Source organism: Hemiscyllium ocellatum, chromosome 12 (assembly GCF_020745735.1).
Source record: "Hemiscyllium ocellatum isolate sHemOce1 chromosome 12, sHemOce1.pat.X.cur, whole genome shotgun sequence".
Classification (NCBI taxonomy): domain Eukaryota; kingdom Metazoa; phylum Chordata; class Chondrichthyes; order Orectolobiformes; family Hemiscylliidae; genus Hemiscyllium; species Hemiscyllium ocellatum.
In genome coordinates, this window is record NC_083412.1 from 22,688,460 (window position 1) to 22,706,050 (window position 17,591).

Below are 17,591 nucleotides of genomic sequence, written 5' to 3' on the forward strand. Positions count from 1 at the left end.
TGGTTCCTGAGGGATTACTGTGGTGAAAAAGATAAGCTAAAAACTGCCAGCATCTTTTTATGGCATGTTGCAAGTTTGATAAATTTTAAAGTGGCAAGCTATAAATGTAAATTCGTTATCATTTCTTTGACGGTAACAGGTTGTGAAACACCAATTGGTGTTTCGTACTATGTCATAGCCTGATTACGTAGCTTTTACTTCATGGAAATAAATCACTTGATCCAAGGTCTGTACTGGATTATGTTGCACACTCTTCTCACCTTACTTCATCTCACCCCATCAATATAAGTTATCTTTTCCTCCCTTGAGTGCAAGTGTGCATCAGCTCTGTGTGAGTGAGTGCCACATTCTAACTTTCTTCTAATTTTCATTTCAAAATATTCAAGATACTCGTGGACACAGTGTGGGCTTTGTCTTATCTGACAGATGGAGGTAATGAACAAATACAGATGGTGATTGATTCGGGTGTGGTTCCTTTCCTTGTTCCACTGCTAAGTCACCAAGAGGTCAAGGTTCAGGTGAGGAGGTTTTTATTTGTAATCTCTGGTATCTAAAATATCTTGAAAAGACTCTGATTTGAATCAAGGATAAAATGAGGTGTAAAATAAAGCCAAGTTGAGCTTTGTTTCACTCTGATCCCATCTTTAATGGGAAAGATATTTCTGCTGTATTATGTTTGAGCTAAGTCAAATAACATTGTTATATTTGAAAGAAACTTGTTTGCCTATGTAAAAAAAAGTACAAGTAAATCTTGTGCTTTGATGTTCAAAAAGTAAGTGCTGACTTAAAACATTTTGTAAATTGTACATTTTCTCAATTTACTTATGTAAGCAAATTTGATTTCATTCCACCATTCAATTTGTTTATGCAGTCCAGTGCATGTTTTGCACAGGGGCAGATTTCACTTTTCACTTGAGCCTTGAAATGTTGTCATTTATTATTGACAGATTGAGATTTAAAACAAATCTCTCTGCCAATGCATGCCACCTAACTATAAGCAAATTGTGATTTAATGTTTCCCCTTTTAAATAGTGGGGGCATATTTTCCCCCACCCCTTTTTGGTGGGCTTTAACTTTTTGACTTGGCTCATTAATGGCTTTATTTAGCATCCAATTCTGTCCTTATAATAATATTAAATGCCAATAACGTTATTGTAACTGAAACATGGTTTAAAAACACTGAGGACGTGTAATTTGAAAATTTAATGGCAAGCATTATTCCTTGACTATCAATAATAAAAGTGCCTGCATATTTATCGGCAAGATCAACGCCTATGCAGAATTGTAGCAACCAAACAAATATTGAAAATTGGACAAATCAATTCAGTAAAACAAAAATCCACCTAATTTTGAGATAATACAGAATTGAGATCAAAATTGCAACTATATTGTGATATAATTACAATGGAGTTTATTGCGCACATTGTTAGACATGAGGGTGCCCTGACAAACGTATGGACAGAGAATTGGAAAAGGTAGCGATTATACAATCAGGAACAACTGAAGTATGAAAACACATCCGAGTAATACCAGTTGAAGCATGTTCTTGCTTTTATGATGAGTCCAAAAGAGAAGTTAGTCTGGAACTTTTTTTTATCATTCGCTCATGAAGCATGGGTCTCGCTGGCTGGCCAGCATTTATTACCCGAAGGTGGTGGTCAGCTGCTTTCTTGAACTGCCATAGGTTGGCCACAATGTCGTTTGGGAAAGAATTTCAGAATTTTGACCCAGTGATAGTGAAGGAACGACTAGAAGTCAGGATGGTGAGTGATTTGAAGGGGAACTTGCAGTTGATGACATTCCCATGGGCCTGTTGCTCTTGTCCTTCGAGGTGGAAGTGGTTATGGGTTTTGGAGCTAACGTCGAAGAACCTTTGGTGAATTTCTGCAGTACATCTTGAAGCTACTATATACTGCTGTTACTAAGTGTCAGTGATAGAGGGAATGGATGTGTTTTCATCTGGTGACAATAAAGCAGTTCACTTTGTTCCGAATGGCATCGAGCTTCTTGAGTATTATTGGAGCTGCATCCATCCAGCAAGTAGGGAGTATCCCATCACACTCCTGACTTGTGCCTTGCAGATGATGGACAGGCTTTGGGCAGTCAGAAGGTGAGTTACGTACCCCACTATTCCTAGCGTCTGACCTGCTCTTGTTGCCATTGTGTCTATGTGGCGAGTCCACTTGAATTTCTGGTCAGTGGTAACCCCAAAGCTGTTGATAGTTGACGATTCAGTGGTAGTGACACTGTTGAATGTCAAGGAGCAGTGGTTAGATTGTCTCTTACTGGAATTGTTCATTGCCTGGAATTTGTGTGACGTGATTGATTCTTGCCACTTGTCAGCCCAAGCCTGGATATTGTACAGACTTCGTTGCATTTGAACATGGACTGCTTCAGGATCTGAGTTGTAGTAAATGGTGCTTGAACATTATGCAATCATCGGCAAACATCTCCACTTCTGATCTTACGATGGAGAAAAGGTCATTGATGAAGCTGTTTGGGCCCAGGACGCTATCCCAATGAACTCCTGCAGGTATCCCTTGGAGCTGAGATGACCGACTTCCAACAGCCATGACCATCTTCCAGTACGCATGGTACGACTCCAGCCAGTGGAGAGTTTGCCCCCAGTATTCATTGATTCCAGTTTTGCTAGGGTTCCTTGATGCCACACTTGATTTAATTTTAGCCTTGATGTCAAGGGCTGCCACTTTCATCTCACCTCTGGAATTCAACTCTTTTGTCCAAGTTTGAACCAAAACTGTAATGAGGTCAGGAGATGAGTGGCCCTGGTGGAACCCAAACTGGAAATTACTGAGCAGGTTACTGCAGAGCAGATATTTCTTGTTAGCACTGTTGATGACCCCTTCCATCACTTTACTGATGATTGAGTATGGACTGATGGGAGCGGTAATTAGCCAGGTTGGATTTGTCCTTTTTTTATGTACAGTACCGACCTGGGTTATGTTTCACAACATTGGGTACATACCAGTGTTGTAACTACTAGAAGAGCTTGGCTAGGGGAGCAGTAAATTCTAGAGCACAAATCTTCATTACTATTGACAGATGTTGTCAGGGTCTATAACCTTTGTAGTATCCAGTGTCTCCAACCATATCTTGAAATCGTATGGAGTGAATCAAATTGCATGGAGAGTGGTTTCTGTAATGCTGGAGACCTCTGGAGGAGGCAGGGATGGATCATCCTTTTGCATTTCTGGCTGAAAATTGCTGGGTTAGCCAGCAGTTTCTTATCTTTGAAAATGTCTTCAAAATGAATAGTGCTGTTAAGAAGGCATATGGTGTGTTAGATTTTATTGGTAGAAGGATTGAGTTGTGGAACCGTAATGTCATGATGCAGCTATACAAAATGCTAGTGCAGCTGCACTTAGAATATTGTGTACAGTTCTGGTTGCCCCATCACAGGAAGGATGTGTAAGTATTGGAAAAGGTTCAGAGGAGATTGACCAGGATGTTGCCTGGTCTGGAGGGAAGGTCGTATGAGGAAAGGCTGAGAGGCTTGGGTCTGTTCTCATTGGAAAGAAGGCGGCTAAGAGGGGATTTGATAGAGACATAAATATTCCTTTGAAGCTGTCAGCAACTTCTGACAGCGCGCACATGATTAAACTCTGAAATCAAAAAGTTGTCATCTGTGTATCTGTCCTACTTGATGCACTGTTGAAGTTCTTGGAGATGGCAACCAATCAGAAATTACTGAACTGACCAGAGCTTGCCCTTTCTGTTGTTGGACTGTCCATATAAGGACCCCTGAATAAGTTATCATTTTTTGCATGTGGCAAACAATCCACATTTTCTATGTTTATGTTACTTACTCCTGAAAAAAAAACAGTCAAATCTTCCCATTTTGCATTCATTGTGACAATTCACAAGAAATTCGTTCAAAGACAAATACATCCTTTTTGTATAAGGGAGAATGCTGATTAGTTATAAATATAGTTTGACAATTAACTGCCAGTCATCATTAACTGCTGCATTCTCTATGGCAGCATCTCTTGTAGTCACCCTCTTCTGTTGTACAGCAAAAATACCTTTATATTAGAGGATTAGATAGGGTAGGCAGTAAAAGTCTTTTTCCTGGGATGATGACATCAGCTTGTACGAAGGGGCATAACTACAAACTGAGGGGTGATAGCTTGAAGGCAGATGTCAGAGGCAGGTTCTTTACTCAGTGTGGTAAGGGTGTGGAATGTCCTGCCACATTAGGGAGATCTAAACAATCCTTGAATGAGCACATGGATGAAGATGGTATTGTGTGGGGGGGTGGGCTTAAATTAGTTCACAGGGCGGCGTAACATCGAGGGCCGAAGGGCCTGTTCTGTGCTGTATTGTTCTGTGTTCTAAAAGTCTTCTGAGAAAGTTTTACTGAGATATAAATTGAGTTTGTGTTTCGACTGAAAAGGTTTTTTGCAGTGTCATAAAGACAGGCTAGTCATTACTGGGTACAGTATGACTTTATATGACTTTTCCTTTATAGCCCAGAGTTAAGGTTTTTTATATTGCCAATAGATCTGGTATGAAGTAGCGCTGACTCCTAAATTGATTGTTATTTCAAAATTGTATAATTTTAAAAAGCCATTAAAATTGCGCTGAGAAAGTCATGTGACCATTTTTCCTAGACAGGGGCAAAGCAATTATCTTTGAGACAAAAGCTGGCAATGCAAATAGCTAATTGTCTATGTCTTTTTCCAGAGGTTAAGTGGTAAGGGACCACCCACAGAATGGGTGGGTGTGATTTGCAATTTTATTTCGTGAGTTTACTTTTGACAATGATCATCTATGTGACAAGCTAACACAATACAGAGATATCTCGATTATCCCAACGAGATGGGCGGACACTATTTCGGTCGGATAATTGATGATTCGGTTAATTGATTCAAGCCTTTCCTCTGGGGCTCAGAGTTTTCTGTTAAGTCTGCTCCCTGTTCAGGAGACCAAGCAGCAACACACCGCGCGTGAGCCTCCAACACCATGAGCCCCTCAACCCCATCCGATACCATCCCCCCAACCCAGTCCCACACCTTCTCCCCCCCTCCCCCCCGCGTCCACCCCCCCTCCGTCCACCCGCCCCATCCACCCTCCCAACCCCGTCCGAAACCTACCCCCCACCCGCCCCCAAATCTGTCCAACACCTCCCTCGCCCATCCCCCAACCCTGTCCAACACCTGCCCCCATGCCCACCCCCCAACCTTGTCCAACACCTCGCTCATCCACCCCAACACCTCCCCCGCCCACCCCCAACCCTGTCCAACACCTCCCCCGTTCACCCCCCAACCCTGTCCAACACCTCCCACCCCCCATCTGCCTCAACACCGCACCTGCCAGCCTCCCAACTGCATCCAACACCTCCCCCCCCCAACCCCGTCTAGCACTACCCTCCAACCCCGTCCAACATCGTCGAACCCTGTCCAACACTGCCCCCAATCCCATCCAGCACCACCCTCCAATCCCGTCCAATACCACCCCCTGCCTACCTCCCAACCCTGCCCAACAATGTACAGAACAGTGTTGGAGAGATTATCTGAGGGAGGGGGTGTTTAGGGAACACCCCTGTGTAGAACTCCAGGGAAAGTGTGGGGAGCGAGAGAGAGAGAAAGGGCAGGCAGGCAAGCAGTCAGTCATTTGGAGATGGTGCCCAGGCTACCCTCGATGTCCAGGACTGTTCTCGGCAGCATTTCAGTAAGCCGCATTCACTTTTAATCGCTGTAAACAAAAGACACTATCAATGGTAGAACACCTCTTTGATGTAATGTTTCCATTGGAACCTTACAATCTTCTTCAGATATTCCAGACTTTGGATAATTGATGTTTGGATATTTGAGATTTTTCTGTATTTGGCATTCCGGAGCAGCAGAACGTACATGGTGGTTGATTGGCTAGCTGATGTTGATGTCTGAGAAATGTTTGGAAGGTTGCTGTGACGTTCAGATGCATGATTATAACAGCCAACTTTGTTGTCCTGTTAAATGTTTTTATAACAATTACTTGTGTGCATTATGTATATATGTTAGAATTATTTTTTACTGTGTTTGCAACAATCTTAAATACGATGAAATGGCAGTATAGCATCATAAATATACCTTCTACCAGGCAAGCTGTAGAAACCATAGGGATGGGGGAAGAATCTTTTCTTCTGTTTGTTGATTCTGCTTTTCGTTCAGGTTGTATTAGAGTATTTACACAAACTCTCATTGATTTCCCACTGTGAAAGGCAAACAAAGCAGCACCTTGCTTCATGATGGCTATTCTAACTATGATTTGAGATGCCGGTGTTGCACTGGGGTATACAAAGTTAAAAATTGCACAACACCAGGTTATAGTCCAACAGGTTTAATTGAAAGCACTAGGTTTCGGAGCATCGCTCCTTCATCAGATGGACTATAAACTAGTGTTGTGCGATTTTTAACTATTTCTAACTAGTTCACCTTGGAAAATTTCACTTGCAGGTGCAGAGGAAATAATAACAATTAAGTAATAAGTTGGTCATTTTAATTTGTACTTTGAAGACATTTGCAAACAAATAGAATCACTTAAAATTGTTTTATTTCTCCTTCCTCATAGACAGCTGCACTGAGAGCTGTGGGCAATATAGTGACAGGTACTGATGAACAAACGCAGGTTGTTCTCAATTGTGATGTACTATCACACTTTCCTAATCTTCTCACCCACCCTAAAGAGAAGATCAACAAGGTAAGAAAAATGTTAGCAGTAGGCTTGACTTAAGAGGCTCTACTAATTTCACTAAAATGTCTTTTGGCAGAAAAACAGTTTAGCTTTAGTTTTCGAGCTAGTCACGTTAACTGGTTTCAGTTTAAATTTCTGTTGGTGGATTTCAATAATTGTCAATCAGAAATCTGAGCGATATGGTGATCTGTTTTTGTCAGGGTGCATGGTTTTTGGGGAAATGGGGAATTCCCTTCCATATCCCTTCCATTTTAAACAAAACAGTGTCCCAAATCAGTTAGAGATGTACTTGAAAATTTTCAACTGTTGAGCCTTTGTTCTGTTGTTCATTTAGAAATATTTGCAGGTCGCAATCTGCTCAGTCACACCCTCACTTCCACCTTTGCCCTGTTACCATTAAAATTATTGTTCTTCATTATATGTCTCTTCATCCACTTCCAGGGGTCACGCATTTGAATGTCTTTAGCTGATAACAAGTGAGCTACTCATCATCAGATTTGGTTGAAGTCAAGATTAGAATGATGCTGGGAGAGCACTGCAGGTCAGGCAGCATCTGAGGAGCAGGAATATCGACGTTTCAGGCAAAAGCCCATCATCAGGAATGATGAAGGGCTTTTGCCCAAAACATCGATATTCCTGCTCCTCAGATGCTGTCTGATCTGCAGTGCTTTTCCAGCACCACTCTAATCTTGACTCTGATCTGCTGTACCCACTTCTGCCTGTTAGATTTGGTTGGGCCACATAAAGCCTCATTAAGACTTTGCCTTCTGTTAAAACTGCTTATTATTACAGGATCATCAGAAATGCAGTAATGACTTTCAACAGAAACCATCTTCTTAAACCATTTCCTCTCCTGGCTGTTCCACCCTCATTTCCCACAAGGAGTGCAAGGCATTTGCGGACTTCTTCATTATGAAAATTTCAACCATCCATCCAACTGTCTCAACTGCTTTCTTTCCTTCCCCTGACTGACTTGGACAAACCTTCAGAAAGGTTCCCTTACAATTTGCATCTCGTTGCAAACTCCCCTTTCTATAGTTTATCTCTCGTCTCCTTTCATATGCTCTTCAAGATCTTTTTGACTATTTCCTTCTTTAGCTCTATTCCATTTGTTAGCATGTACATTCCAGATATCAATTAGAAAAAGACCCATTTATATGTATTCTTTGTTTTGTGCCAAACTGCCAATTTCCTATCTATGCTAATGTATCACCCTGCCACAGTAAGTTCTTATTTTGCGCAATAACCTTTTTAAGTGGAACATTGTCAAATGCCGTTTGAAAATCTGCAGCTTCCCTTTTATTCATAGTGTATGTTACTCTTTCAGAGAACTCCAGTAATTGATTTCCCTTTGACAAATTTATGCTGATTCTTCCTGATTACTTTGAGTACCCAACTGTAAACTCTTTAATGATCAAATCTTAACACCTTCCTCAAGACAAACTTTGTTTTGTTCTGTGATGGAAACTTTTTTGAATCATATGATTTTTGGAAAATTAACTTGTTAGCCACCACTTTTAAGATCCTGGATGAAATCCTATGAGGATCCAGGGATCTTTGCTTAATATTCTTGTATTATATTGTAATGTTACCGAGTTCCTTTCCCTCCTGATTTAGTTATGACGAGAATGTTTTTTGTATCCTCTGTAGTGAAGACAACAAAATATTTGTTCACTTAATTCCCCATTTCCTTATTACTCTAGAAAACATGCATTTTTCGTTTCCTCCTTAAGTGCTTGTATAAACGATTGCTATCCATTTTTACATTTCTAGCAAGCTTCCTCTTGTGCCCTAATTTCTTTCTCCTGATTAATCTTTGTCATTCCCTGCCATTTTTTATGTTCCCTCCAATCATTTGACCTGCCTCATTGTGGAATTATATGCTTTAATCCTTTCCTTTGCTGCTACTCTAACCACAGATGAAGGGTCCTTCCCTTAGAAGTTTTTGGCAATATGTTTGTTCTAAATGTTCGTAAATATCCCCTTAACTGTTTGTTTCTGTGTTTGTATTGATCTGTCTTCTAACCTATTGTCCCACCTCACTTCAGCTAGCTCAGTTTTCATGCTCACATACTTGCTCTTGTTTAAATTTTAAAAAATTATTCTCACTTCCAAATTGTATGTAAAATTCAGTCATATTTTGGTCAGTGATACCAAGGGGTGCCTTAACGGATGTCATTCATTCACTGTGTCACGTTACACAATAGCAAGTTTAGTATAACCTGCTCTGCAGTTGAGTCCAGAATGTGCTTTATTAAGGAACTATCTTAAGGCATTCTATGTACTCTTTATCTACAAATTTCTTGGAATTCCATTTTTAATGCCTTCAATTAGATTTCTTACCTTGCTACAGTACCAAAGTATATCGTATCAGATCAACTTTTTTAAATCAAAGTGCGTGTGACTGTGCTCATTATTACCTTGTTTTTCTGCACCTCATTGCTTTTGGTGATATTCTTTCTCCAATAGCTGACCTCTGTTTCCCAACTCAATGAGACTGCACTTGAATACTTCCATTCTCAACTATCTAGTCATTCCCAGAGAAGCATCCTTAACATCCAGCTGTTACCTTTTGGAGTCTCCTGAGGATCTATCCATGCCCCTTCCTATTTCTTCAACAGATGTTGTCCTTTGGTTGCATCATCCACAAGTACGATGCCAGGTTTCATCTTGTATGTTGACAGCAGCCAAGCCACCCTTGCCACCACCACTTTTGTCCTGTCCCCTGTCTCTAATGTTTTTATGTTATTTCTGATATCCAGTATTGGATAAACTAACTTTGTCAGCAAAATACTGGGATATGGCAGAATTGTGCAACTTTATTTTGATATTTCATTGCAGGATTAATTAGTCTAACAAGTGTGCTGTTTCTGTAGTTCTTGTGCTGGTAATTTTTTTTATTGGATTCCATAATTTGATGCTTTAGAAAACAATTTTGAAGACTCTTTGAAAAGGTTGTAATATGAGATTGATTGTTCTTTCTGTTCCTTTGGGTACAATATTACATTTTCAAATAATGCTTCAGTTTTAATTTATGTGGGAGGCAGAGAGAGAATGACCATCTTGTCTGTAAATTATGTGACTCATCCAACCCAGCTGTAGCACTTGTATCATACGTAAAATTCCCATGTAGTTCCACAAGCTTGTAATTTATCAAGTTCTTACATGATATAAGCAGTCCATAATAGTCACAAACTCAAAGGAAACATTTTGTAGAATCAAAGATCTGTGGATAAAATCCACTCATTCACGAGTCTCAGTGAACAACTGCAATGTATAAGGAGCAACAAGACTGCATTTTAATGGGTTATGAAGCCACTGGGCACAGCTGTGAACACCCCAGTTGAGGACTATACTTATTTTACTTGATTCAACATAAAAAACCTGCATGTCTTTCCCATTATCCTAAACCTATTTCAGTTTGACTCCCTTTGAGGAATAGGTTGGATCAGAGTCAGGTGTGCTTTAAAGAGCTATCATTGCAACAGTTTTAAATCATTTCTTTCTATTATACACAAAGCTAACCTGGGCAAACAATGCAAATTGACTGGTGGTTGGAATATATTGTTGATGCATTGTTTGATTTATTTTCTCTAGGAAGCAGTGTGGTTCCTCTCCAACATTACCGCAGGAAACCAACTCCAAGTGCAAGCTGTGATAGATGCTGGTTTGATTCCTATGATTATTCATCAACTGGCCAAGGTGAGTAAAATATGAAACCAAATTCAATATGCAAATCAGACTTCCTTGCATAGCTTAAAATCAGATCAGTGTGAATGTATGTAAAATAAAAATAGTATTAATTTATCATAAAGCAAAGGTGTAATCACTGGTTCTGCTGTTTTCACTTCTGTGCTAATGAAACACATTTCACCATTTTTTAAGAAAAAGTTCCAGTTGACTTATGTGTTCAGACTTCACTTCACAACTGTTGCTTCTGTTCTGACTGCTCAGTGCCAGTCTCTGGTGGGAATGATAGTATTGTGTTAAGGTACTGAACTAGCAATCCAAAGCCCTGAACAAATGATTCAGGCTCATATGTCTAACTTGCATTGTGACAGTTCAGAATTTCAAATTCAATTGATGAAATAGAATGAAAAGTGACTCTAAAGCTACTCTAATATTGTAAGGACCAATCTGATGCTGTGTATATTTTAGGCAAGGAAATTAGTCATTCTTACTTAGTTTAGTTTGTGTGTGAATCCAAACCATCAGGAATGTGCTTTATTCATAACTGAAACAGTCTATGAAACAACTGTGTTCTATTCAGGAAGGCAACTTTTTGTGAACAGCTGGGGATTGGCAATAAATGCTAGCTGTTGTGGTGACATCCACATCTTGTGAATGAATTAACTGCTGTAACTTGAAAATGCCTGGATAGTAACTCCTAGGAAAATACAATCCAAATAGTTTGTGAATTGCGCCTAAAATGGTGGGGCAAAGTGCACAAACATCTTGAAAGAAAATGCTCTGTTTAAATAATTTTAAGAATGTTGACCTTTATTGGGTGCAGATGAGAAATTGATGAGATTGGGAAAAAAAAACAGATGTTCATCCTATTTTTTTTCATTGCAGTTCAGGTGCACAATCTATGTGGAGAGATTCCACTGCCTTCGTCTATCTCTCCTGCTAAAATATGCTTTAATCGATATTGCATCTTACTGGGCAAAGTGAGAAGCCTTCAGTGTGAAATAACTGCAAACCTGTTATTGATGGTGTAATGAAAATTGAACTCCATTTTCTTTTTGTAGGGAGATTTTGGAACTCAAAAGGAAGCTGCATGGGCAATCAGTAACTTGACAATTAGTGGCAAAAAAGAGCAGGTAATCATTTAATTTGTTACATGATGTTTACCAGTTGTTATTGACAATATTATCTAATATTAAGTACCAGCATATCACCACATATATTTGTGCGTGGTATGCATTGTAGAGAGATGGGTAAATATGAGAGAAATTTTGAGGCTATAATTTCACAATGCAATGGTGTCACACAAATATTTCCCCTCTAGTGGATGCCTAGTTCTGATTTCACTTCGTGGTCTGCTCACAAAAGTAAAATTAAATTCCTTTAAAGGACTCTTGTAATGGTTCAAACAATTTAGTAAGAGAAAGTAAAAATTTACTAGTTGGTCACCAGGCTATTTGTAACCTCCTCCATTTTGTTTCCAATTTAACTATGAGGATATGCTCCAACTCTAGACATCATTCCTGAGACACAGAGGAATATTTTTTTAAAAGGTGTTCCATATCTGGAAAGCTAGAATTTAATCTCAAATAAAATCCCAACAATGCTTCCTCTTACAGACCCAATTTTTAATTTCAATGGATTTATCCATTGTAAGGGCTAGGTATATATTTTGGAAATCAAACTAGAAAAAAAAGTTCAGTTTATCGTTTTTTTTTAAATGACTTGAAGAAAAAATTTAACTGTATGCTGTTCTTTTGCTGAAACTAGATTTCATACCTAAAACATGTGATGCTAGTATACCTCACAAAAGTGATTGCCATGAAACAACTTGTGGATTGGTTATGAGTGGTAGTTTGACGCCGAACTGAGAGAAGAGAGACCAATTGGGACTCAGACCTCCAAAGGCCACTTTCTCCTTCCCTCTCGTTCTCTTTTAATTGGGAAAGAAAGATTATTCAAAGCCTTTGCTGGGAAAAACATGTGCTAACTTGAGGCAAGACCAGCTGCCAAATTTAGGATCACCACAGTTGATTGCAGCTTGGTATCTTTGTCAAAAACCAAAGACTATGAGAAAGTCACAACAGTTTCCTTTGAGATTTGGTTTCTACAAACTTTGATCTGCAAAGTTTGTATTTTTTTGTCTGTTTTTCATACTCAATCTTCCTTTAAAAAAAAATCTGTTGTTCTGGTCTTCCCTGTCCATCCTATGTGTGAATGAATTTGTGTGTATGCATTTGGATTTAAAGGGGGATTGATTAAGTTTGCATGCTCGTAATTAATAATTTTTTTGTTACAGGTTGAGGATAAGTTAATTGTCATAAAAATGTTTTTCCTTGTTCATTGGGGAACCTGGTATGTGTTTGTTTTACCTTAGGTAATGGTCACTGCAGGTATTAGCCATCCTAGTGATTAGATTGGCATGTCTCACATTGTGACAATTTGTGGAATAGTTGGGAGTGATGTCCAGCACACTGTTCCCAGGACATGAGTTTGGAGGTTCGGAGGAGAATCTTTGTGTGTGATCATGGACAGGAAGTAAAATTAAGTGGGAAAGGATACAAGGCCAAATATCACGTTTCTTATACTGTAAAATAAGATTACATTAGAAGCTACTAAAACTACGTTACAGATTAGAGGAAATAGGCCTGATTGATTTACAAGACCTAAGAAAGGCTAAGTCCATAAATTGGCAAAAAAGTTAAAGATGGAATTTCCTACAAAAGCTAAGAAGGAAGAAATAATGAAAATATTAGAACAGCGCTTAGACTTCATGAAAATATGCAGGCAATCAGATTGTCAAGAGTTGTGCAGAACTACGAAAGTGAAAGTTCTGATAGAATTCTCTGTTGCAAAGACTAAATGGGGAATGATGAGATTTCTAGGGTTTGTTTTATTGGTGTACCATAGCTGTATCTTTTAACAGATTAATTGTGAAAACAGACGAAAGTGATGTGGTCAAAACAGTTCGAACCAGCTTTTCAGAAGCTAAAGGCAGATTTGATGTCTAAACTGGTGTTGGATTTTACTCATGCTTTTAAAATACTGATTGATGATGGTAACTTTCTGGTGATGTGGTCTTAGTGCAAAATAATGAATCGAGAATAGAGAAGCCAATGAAGTACTTTTCTTTGCAGAAATTAAACCAGTATCAGAAGTAGTACTGTCCAATGAAAATGAAAATGAAAAGCATGGGATTGTTACTGGCTCTTGAAAATTTTGAAGTTTATCTATCGCAATCACAAAACTTTCAAAAGTGATTATCTTGCCACCAGGGTGAGGCAAAGGCTTGACCACAAACCAATTCTGTTTGTGTTGGTGATTGTTAACATTAAGAAGATTTTCTTTCAGACCTTGAACTTTAGTGATCAGTTAGACTCCCAGAGTTATAAAGCACAGAAATAGACCTTTTGATGCCGCTTATCTGCACTGACCAGACATCCAAATCTGACCTAGTCCCATTTGCCAGCATTTGGCCCATATCCCTCTAAACCCTTCCAATCATGTGTCTACCTGGATGCCTTTTAAATGCTGTAATTGTACAATCTCCTCTACTTCGTCTGGCAGCTCATTCCATACATGCACCACCCTTTGCATTAAAAAAAATTGCCCTCTGATCCCTTTAAACATTTTCCCTCTCACCTATGCCTTCTAGTTTTAGACTCAGCTACCCTGGGGAAAAGACCTTGGCTATTTATCCTATCCATGTCGCTCATGATTTTATAAACCTCTATAATGTCACACCTGAGCCTCCAATATTCCAGGGGAAAAAGCTCCAGCCTATTCAGCCTCTTGCTATAGCTCAAACTCTCTAATCCTGGCAACATTGTTGTAATTGTTTTCTGAACCCTTTCACATTTAACAACATGTATTCTGTAACAAGGAGACCAGAATTGCATGCTGTATTCCAAAAGTGGCCTAACCAATGTCCTGTACATCCTCAACATGATGATCCAACTCCTGTAGTCAGTGCGCTGACTAATGAAGTCATGTGACACCAGATTATAGTCCAACAAGTTTATTTGAAATCACAAGTTTGAATGCTGCTCCTTTGTTAGGTGAAGTCCAACACTGTCATGGCTGATCAATGAAGGCAAGTGTGCCAAATGCCACCTTCACCACCCTGTCTACTTTCCTGCACCTGCACCCCAGGGTCTCTTCATTTAGCAACACTCCCTAAGGCCTTACTGTTAACTGCATAAGTCCTACCCTGGTTTGCCTCACCTAAATGCAACACCTCACACTTAGGTAAATTAAACTCCATCTGCTACTCTTCGGCCCGTTGGCCCCGCTAATCAAGGCTCATATGCCAAGTTTCACAACCAACCATGGATTTATTTGTGTCAGTCATGAGAAATTATAGGCTTACCATCAATCCGAAGGAAAGAGAGTGATGTTGAAATATAAAATCAATAAATAAAATATTCAATTTCCCACTAATGCAGAAGACACTGACCTCCATGCCATAATGGACTTTTTAAATTAGTTCTGAAGCTGTGGGCATTGCTAGCTAAAGCAGTTTTTATTACCCATCCCTAATTGCCCCAGAGAAGATGGTGGTGAGCTACCACCTTGACCTGCAGCTGTCTAAGGATGACCACAATGTGGTTTGGAATGATGTTCTAAAATTTTGACCCAGCTGACAGTGAAAGAACCGCGATATAGTTGTAAACCAGACCGATGCATGGTTTGGAGGGGAATTTATAGATGGCGGTGCTCCCATGCATTCTCAAGATATTATCAAGCTTGTCAGTTAAGAAGTTATGTGCTTACATCAGAAAAACGAGTTACTCCTTTTGCAAGTTTAAACAATGAATCATTTATTGTGGCATCAATTTTTACACTAAAAATAACGCTCCAGCTTTTTTACTTTGCAAGTCCTAGTGCTTACTGCTTGCTCTCAAACACCAGTTCCTCTTCAAACTCATGGTGCATTTCAAATGCCAGGCACATAATCAACCAAAGCTGAAATGTGGAAAATCAGCCAATGTCGAGACAACACTAATACATGATGGTTTTGCTGGGAAGGATAAGCTTACATGGTTAGTGAAAACTGACGCACCTGTGCAGTGAATTAAAATCAATGTAAAACATTTACATGGTAGATGAATTTTAAAATATTTGAAGAATGCAGCAAAACTACTGCATTGTTGCAAACAGAAGGATGAAGTTGAGGACTATAATCAAGAGAATAATTTTGCAGTCAACTAAATCAGTATTTACTTAGATGCACATTAAACTAGAAGACCTAATTGTGCATTGCTCCATTCAGACTTGGTCAAACCGATGGCGTTGGTCTAAAGGGATGTGTGTCACAAAGCGCTTGATTTTTTATGTGTTGAATCACCAACACCAATGATTGATCCTGAAACATAGCCTTAATAAGACAATACAAATTTGTGTCTACTACCAAAGTCCAATATGGGAAGAAAAAAATTAGTCTTATTCATTGAAGAACTGAACCAGAAGGGGAGTAGACTAAAGTCCAATAAAGCCTTTGACAAGGTTCCACATGGTAAACTAATTAGAAAAGTTAGATTGCATGGGATTCCGGTTGAGCTTGTCAATTGGACACAAAATTGGCTTAATGGCAGGAGTCAGAGGATGGTGGTGGAGGGTTGTTTTTTGGACTTGAGGTCTGTGATCAGTGGTGTTCTGCAAGGATTGGTACTGGGTCCACTTTTTTGTTTGTCATTCATATAAATGATTTGTATGAGAATTTAGGAGGCACAGTTAATAACTTTGCAGATGACTCCAAAATTGGTGGTATATTGGACAGTGAAGAAGGTTATCTAAGATTACAAAAATATTTGACCAATTGAGTCAATGGGCTGAGGAGTGGCAGATGGAATTTAATTTGGATAAATAGGAGGTAATGCATTTTGGTAAAACAAACCAGGAGCAGGACTTATACAGTTAATGGTAGGGCCCTGGGTAGTGTTTTTGAGAGATCTAAGGGTTCAGGTACACAATTCTTTGAAATTTGCGTCACAGGTAGACAGGATGGTCATGAAGGCTACTCACAATCCTTCCTTCCTTTGCTCAAACCTTTGCTTATAGGAGTTGGGAATGTCAAGTTGGGGTTGCACAGGACATTGAAGCCTCTTTTGGAGTACTGTGTGCTGTTCTGGTCACCCTGCTATAGGACAAATATTATTAACTTGGAGAGGGTTCAGAGAAGATTTATCAGGATTTTGCCAGGTATGGAGGATTTGACTTAGAAGGATGGGCTGGGACTTTTTTCCCAGGAGCATAGGGGATTGAGTGGTGACCTTGCAGAAATTTATAAAGTCATAAAGGGTTTCGATAAGGTGAATAGCAAGGGTCTTTTCCCTAGGGTGCAGGAGTTCAAATTTAGGGGGCATACTTTTAGGGTGAGGGAAGAAAGATTTTTGAAAAGGACATGAGGGGAGACCTTTTTTTTACACAGATAGCAGTTCATGTGTGGAATGAACAGCCATGAGGATGTGGTGCATGCAGGTACAGTTACAACATTTAAAAGACATTTGGATAAGTACATGAAAAGGAAAGGGTTTGGATAGATATGAACCAAACGCAGGCAAGTAGGACTGGTTTAGTTTGGGGAAACTTGGTTATCATGGACGACTGAATCAAAGGGTCTGTTGCATGCTGTATGACTCTATATTGCACTATTTGTTGAAGAACTCAGGATTACTAACCTTGCAACCTCGTTACCGGAAGGAGAAAGTGAGGACTGCAGATGCTGGAGATCAGAGCTTAAAAATGTGTTGCTGGAAAAGCACAGCAGGTCAGGCAGCATCCAAGGAGCAGGAGAATTGAAGAATCCTGAAAAAGGGCTTATGCCCGAAACGTCGATTCTCCTGTTCCTTTGATGCTGCCTGACCTGCTGCGCTTTTCCAGCAACACATTTTTAACCTCTTCACAGGAAGACCAGAATCTCTCGGGCATTTATTTTTTGCTCCTTCTGAGTTCAAAGTATGTTTGGATTGAAATAGAATTCTTCACTTTGGGGGAAAAAAAATCACTTCAATTTGATGCTGAATCTTCAAAAGCTGAATGGCTTTTGTTTTTTCCTGGTTTAATTGTTTCTTAAAACCAGAACCAATATTGTTCCTGCCAATCTTTGACTATTGACTCGCTACGTGATAAGTTGAGTATTCTAATGGTAGGCTTTTCATGTTCCAAAATTCAACACTCCTGAGACTACTGTATCCCACTAGCCACAT

The 17,591-nt window shown here is 39.5% G+C and overlaps 1 protein-coding gene across 1 annotated transcript in view; it reads left to right on the forward strand.

The window, feature by feature from the left end:
- The window catches only part of kpna3 (karyopherin alpha 3 (importin alpha 4)), a 152,160-nt gene that overhangs the window by 124,207 nt on the left and 10,362 nt on the right, over positions 1-17,591 (forward strand). The window contains exons 11-14 of the mRNA XM_060833393.1: positions 387-518; positions 6,574-6,702; positions 10,294-10,398; positions 11,448-11,519. Coding sequence (XP_060689376.1) covers positions 387-518; positions 6,574-6,702; positions 10,294-10,398; positions 11,448-11,519 — 438 coding nt within the window. The remainder of the gene's footprint in view (positions 1-386; positions 519-6,573; positions 6,703-10,293; positions 10,399-11,447; positions 11,520-17,591) is intronic.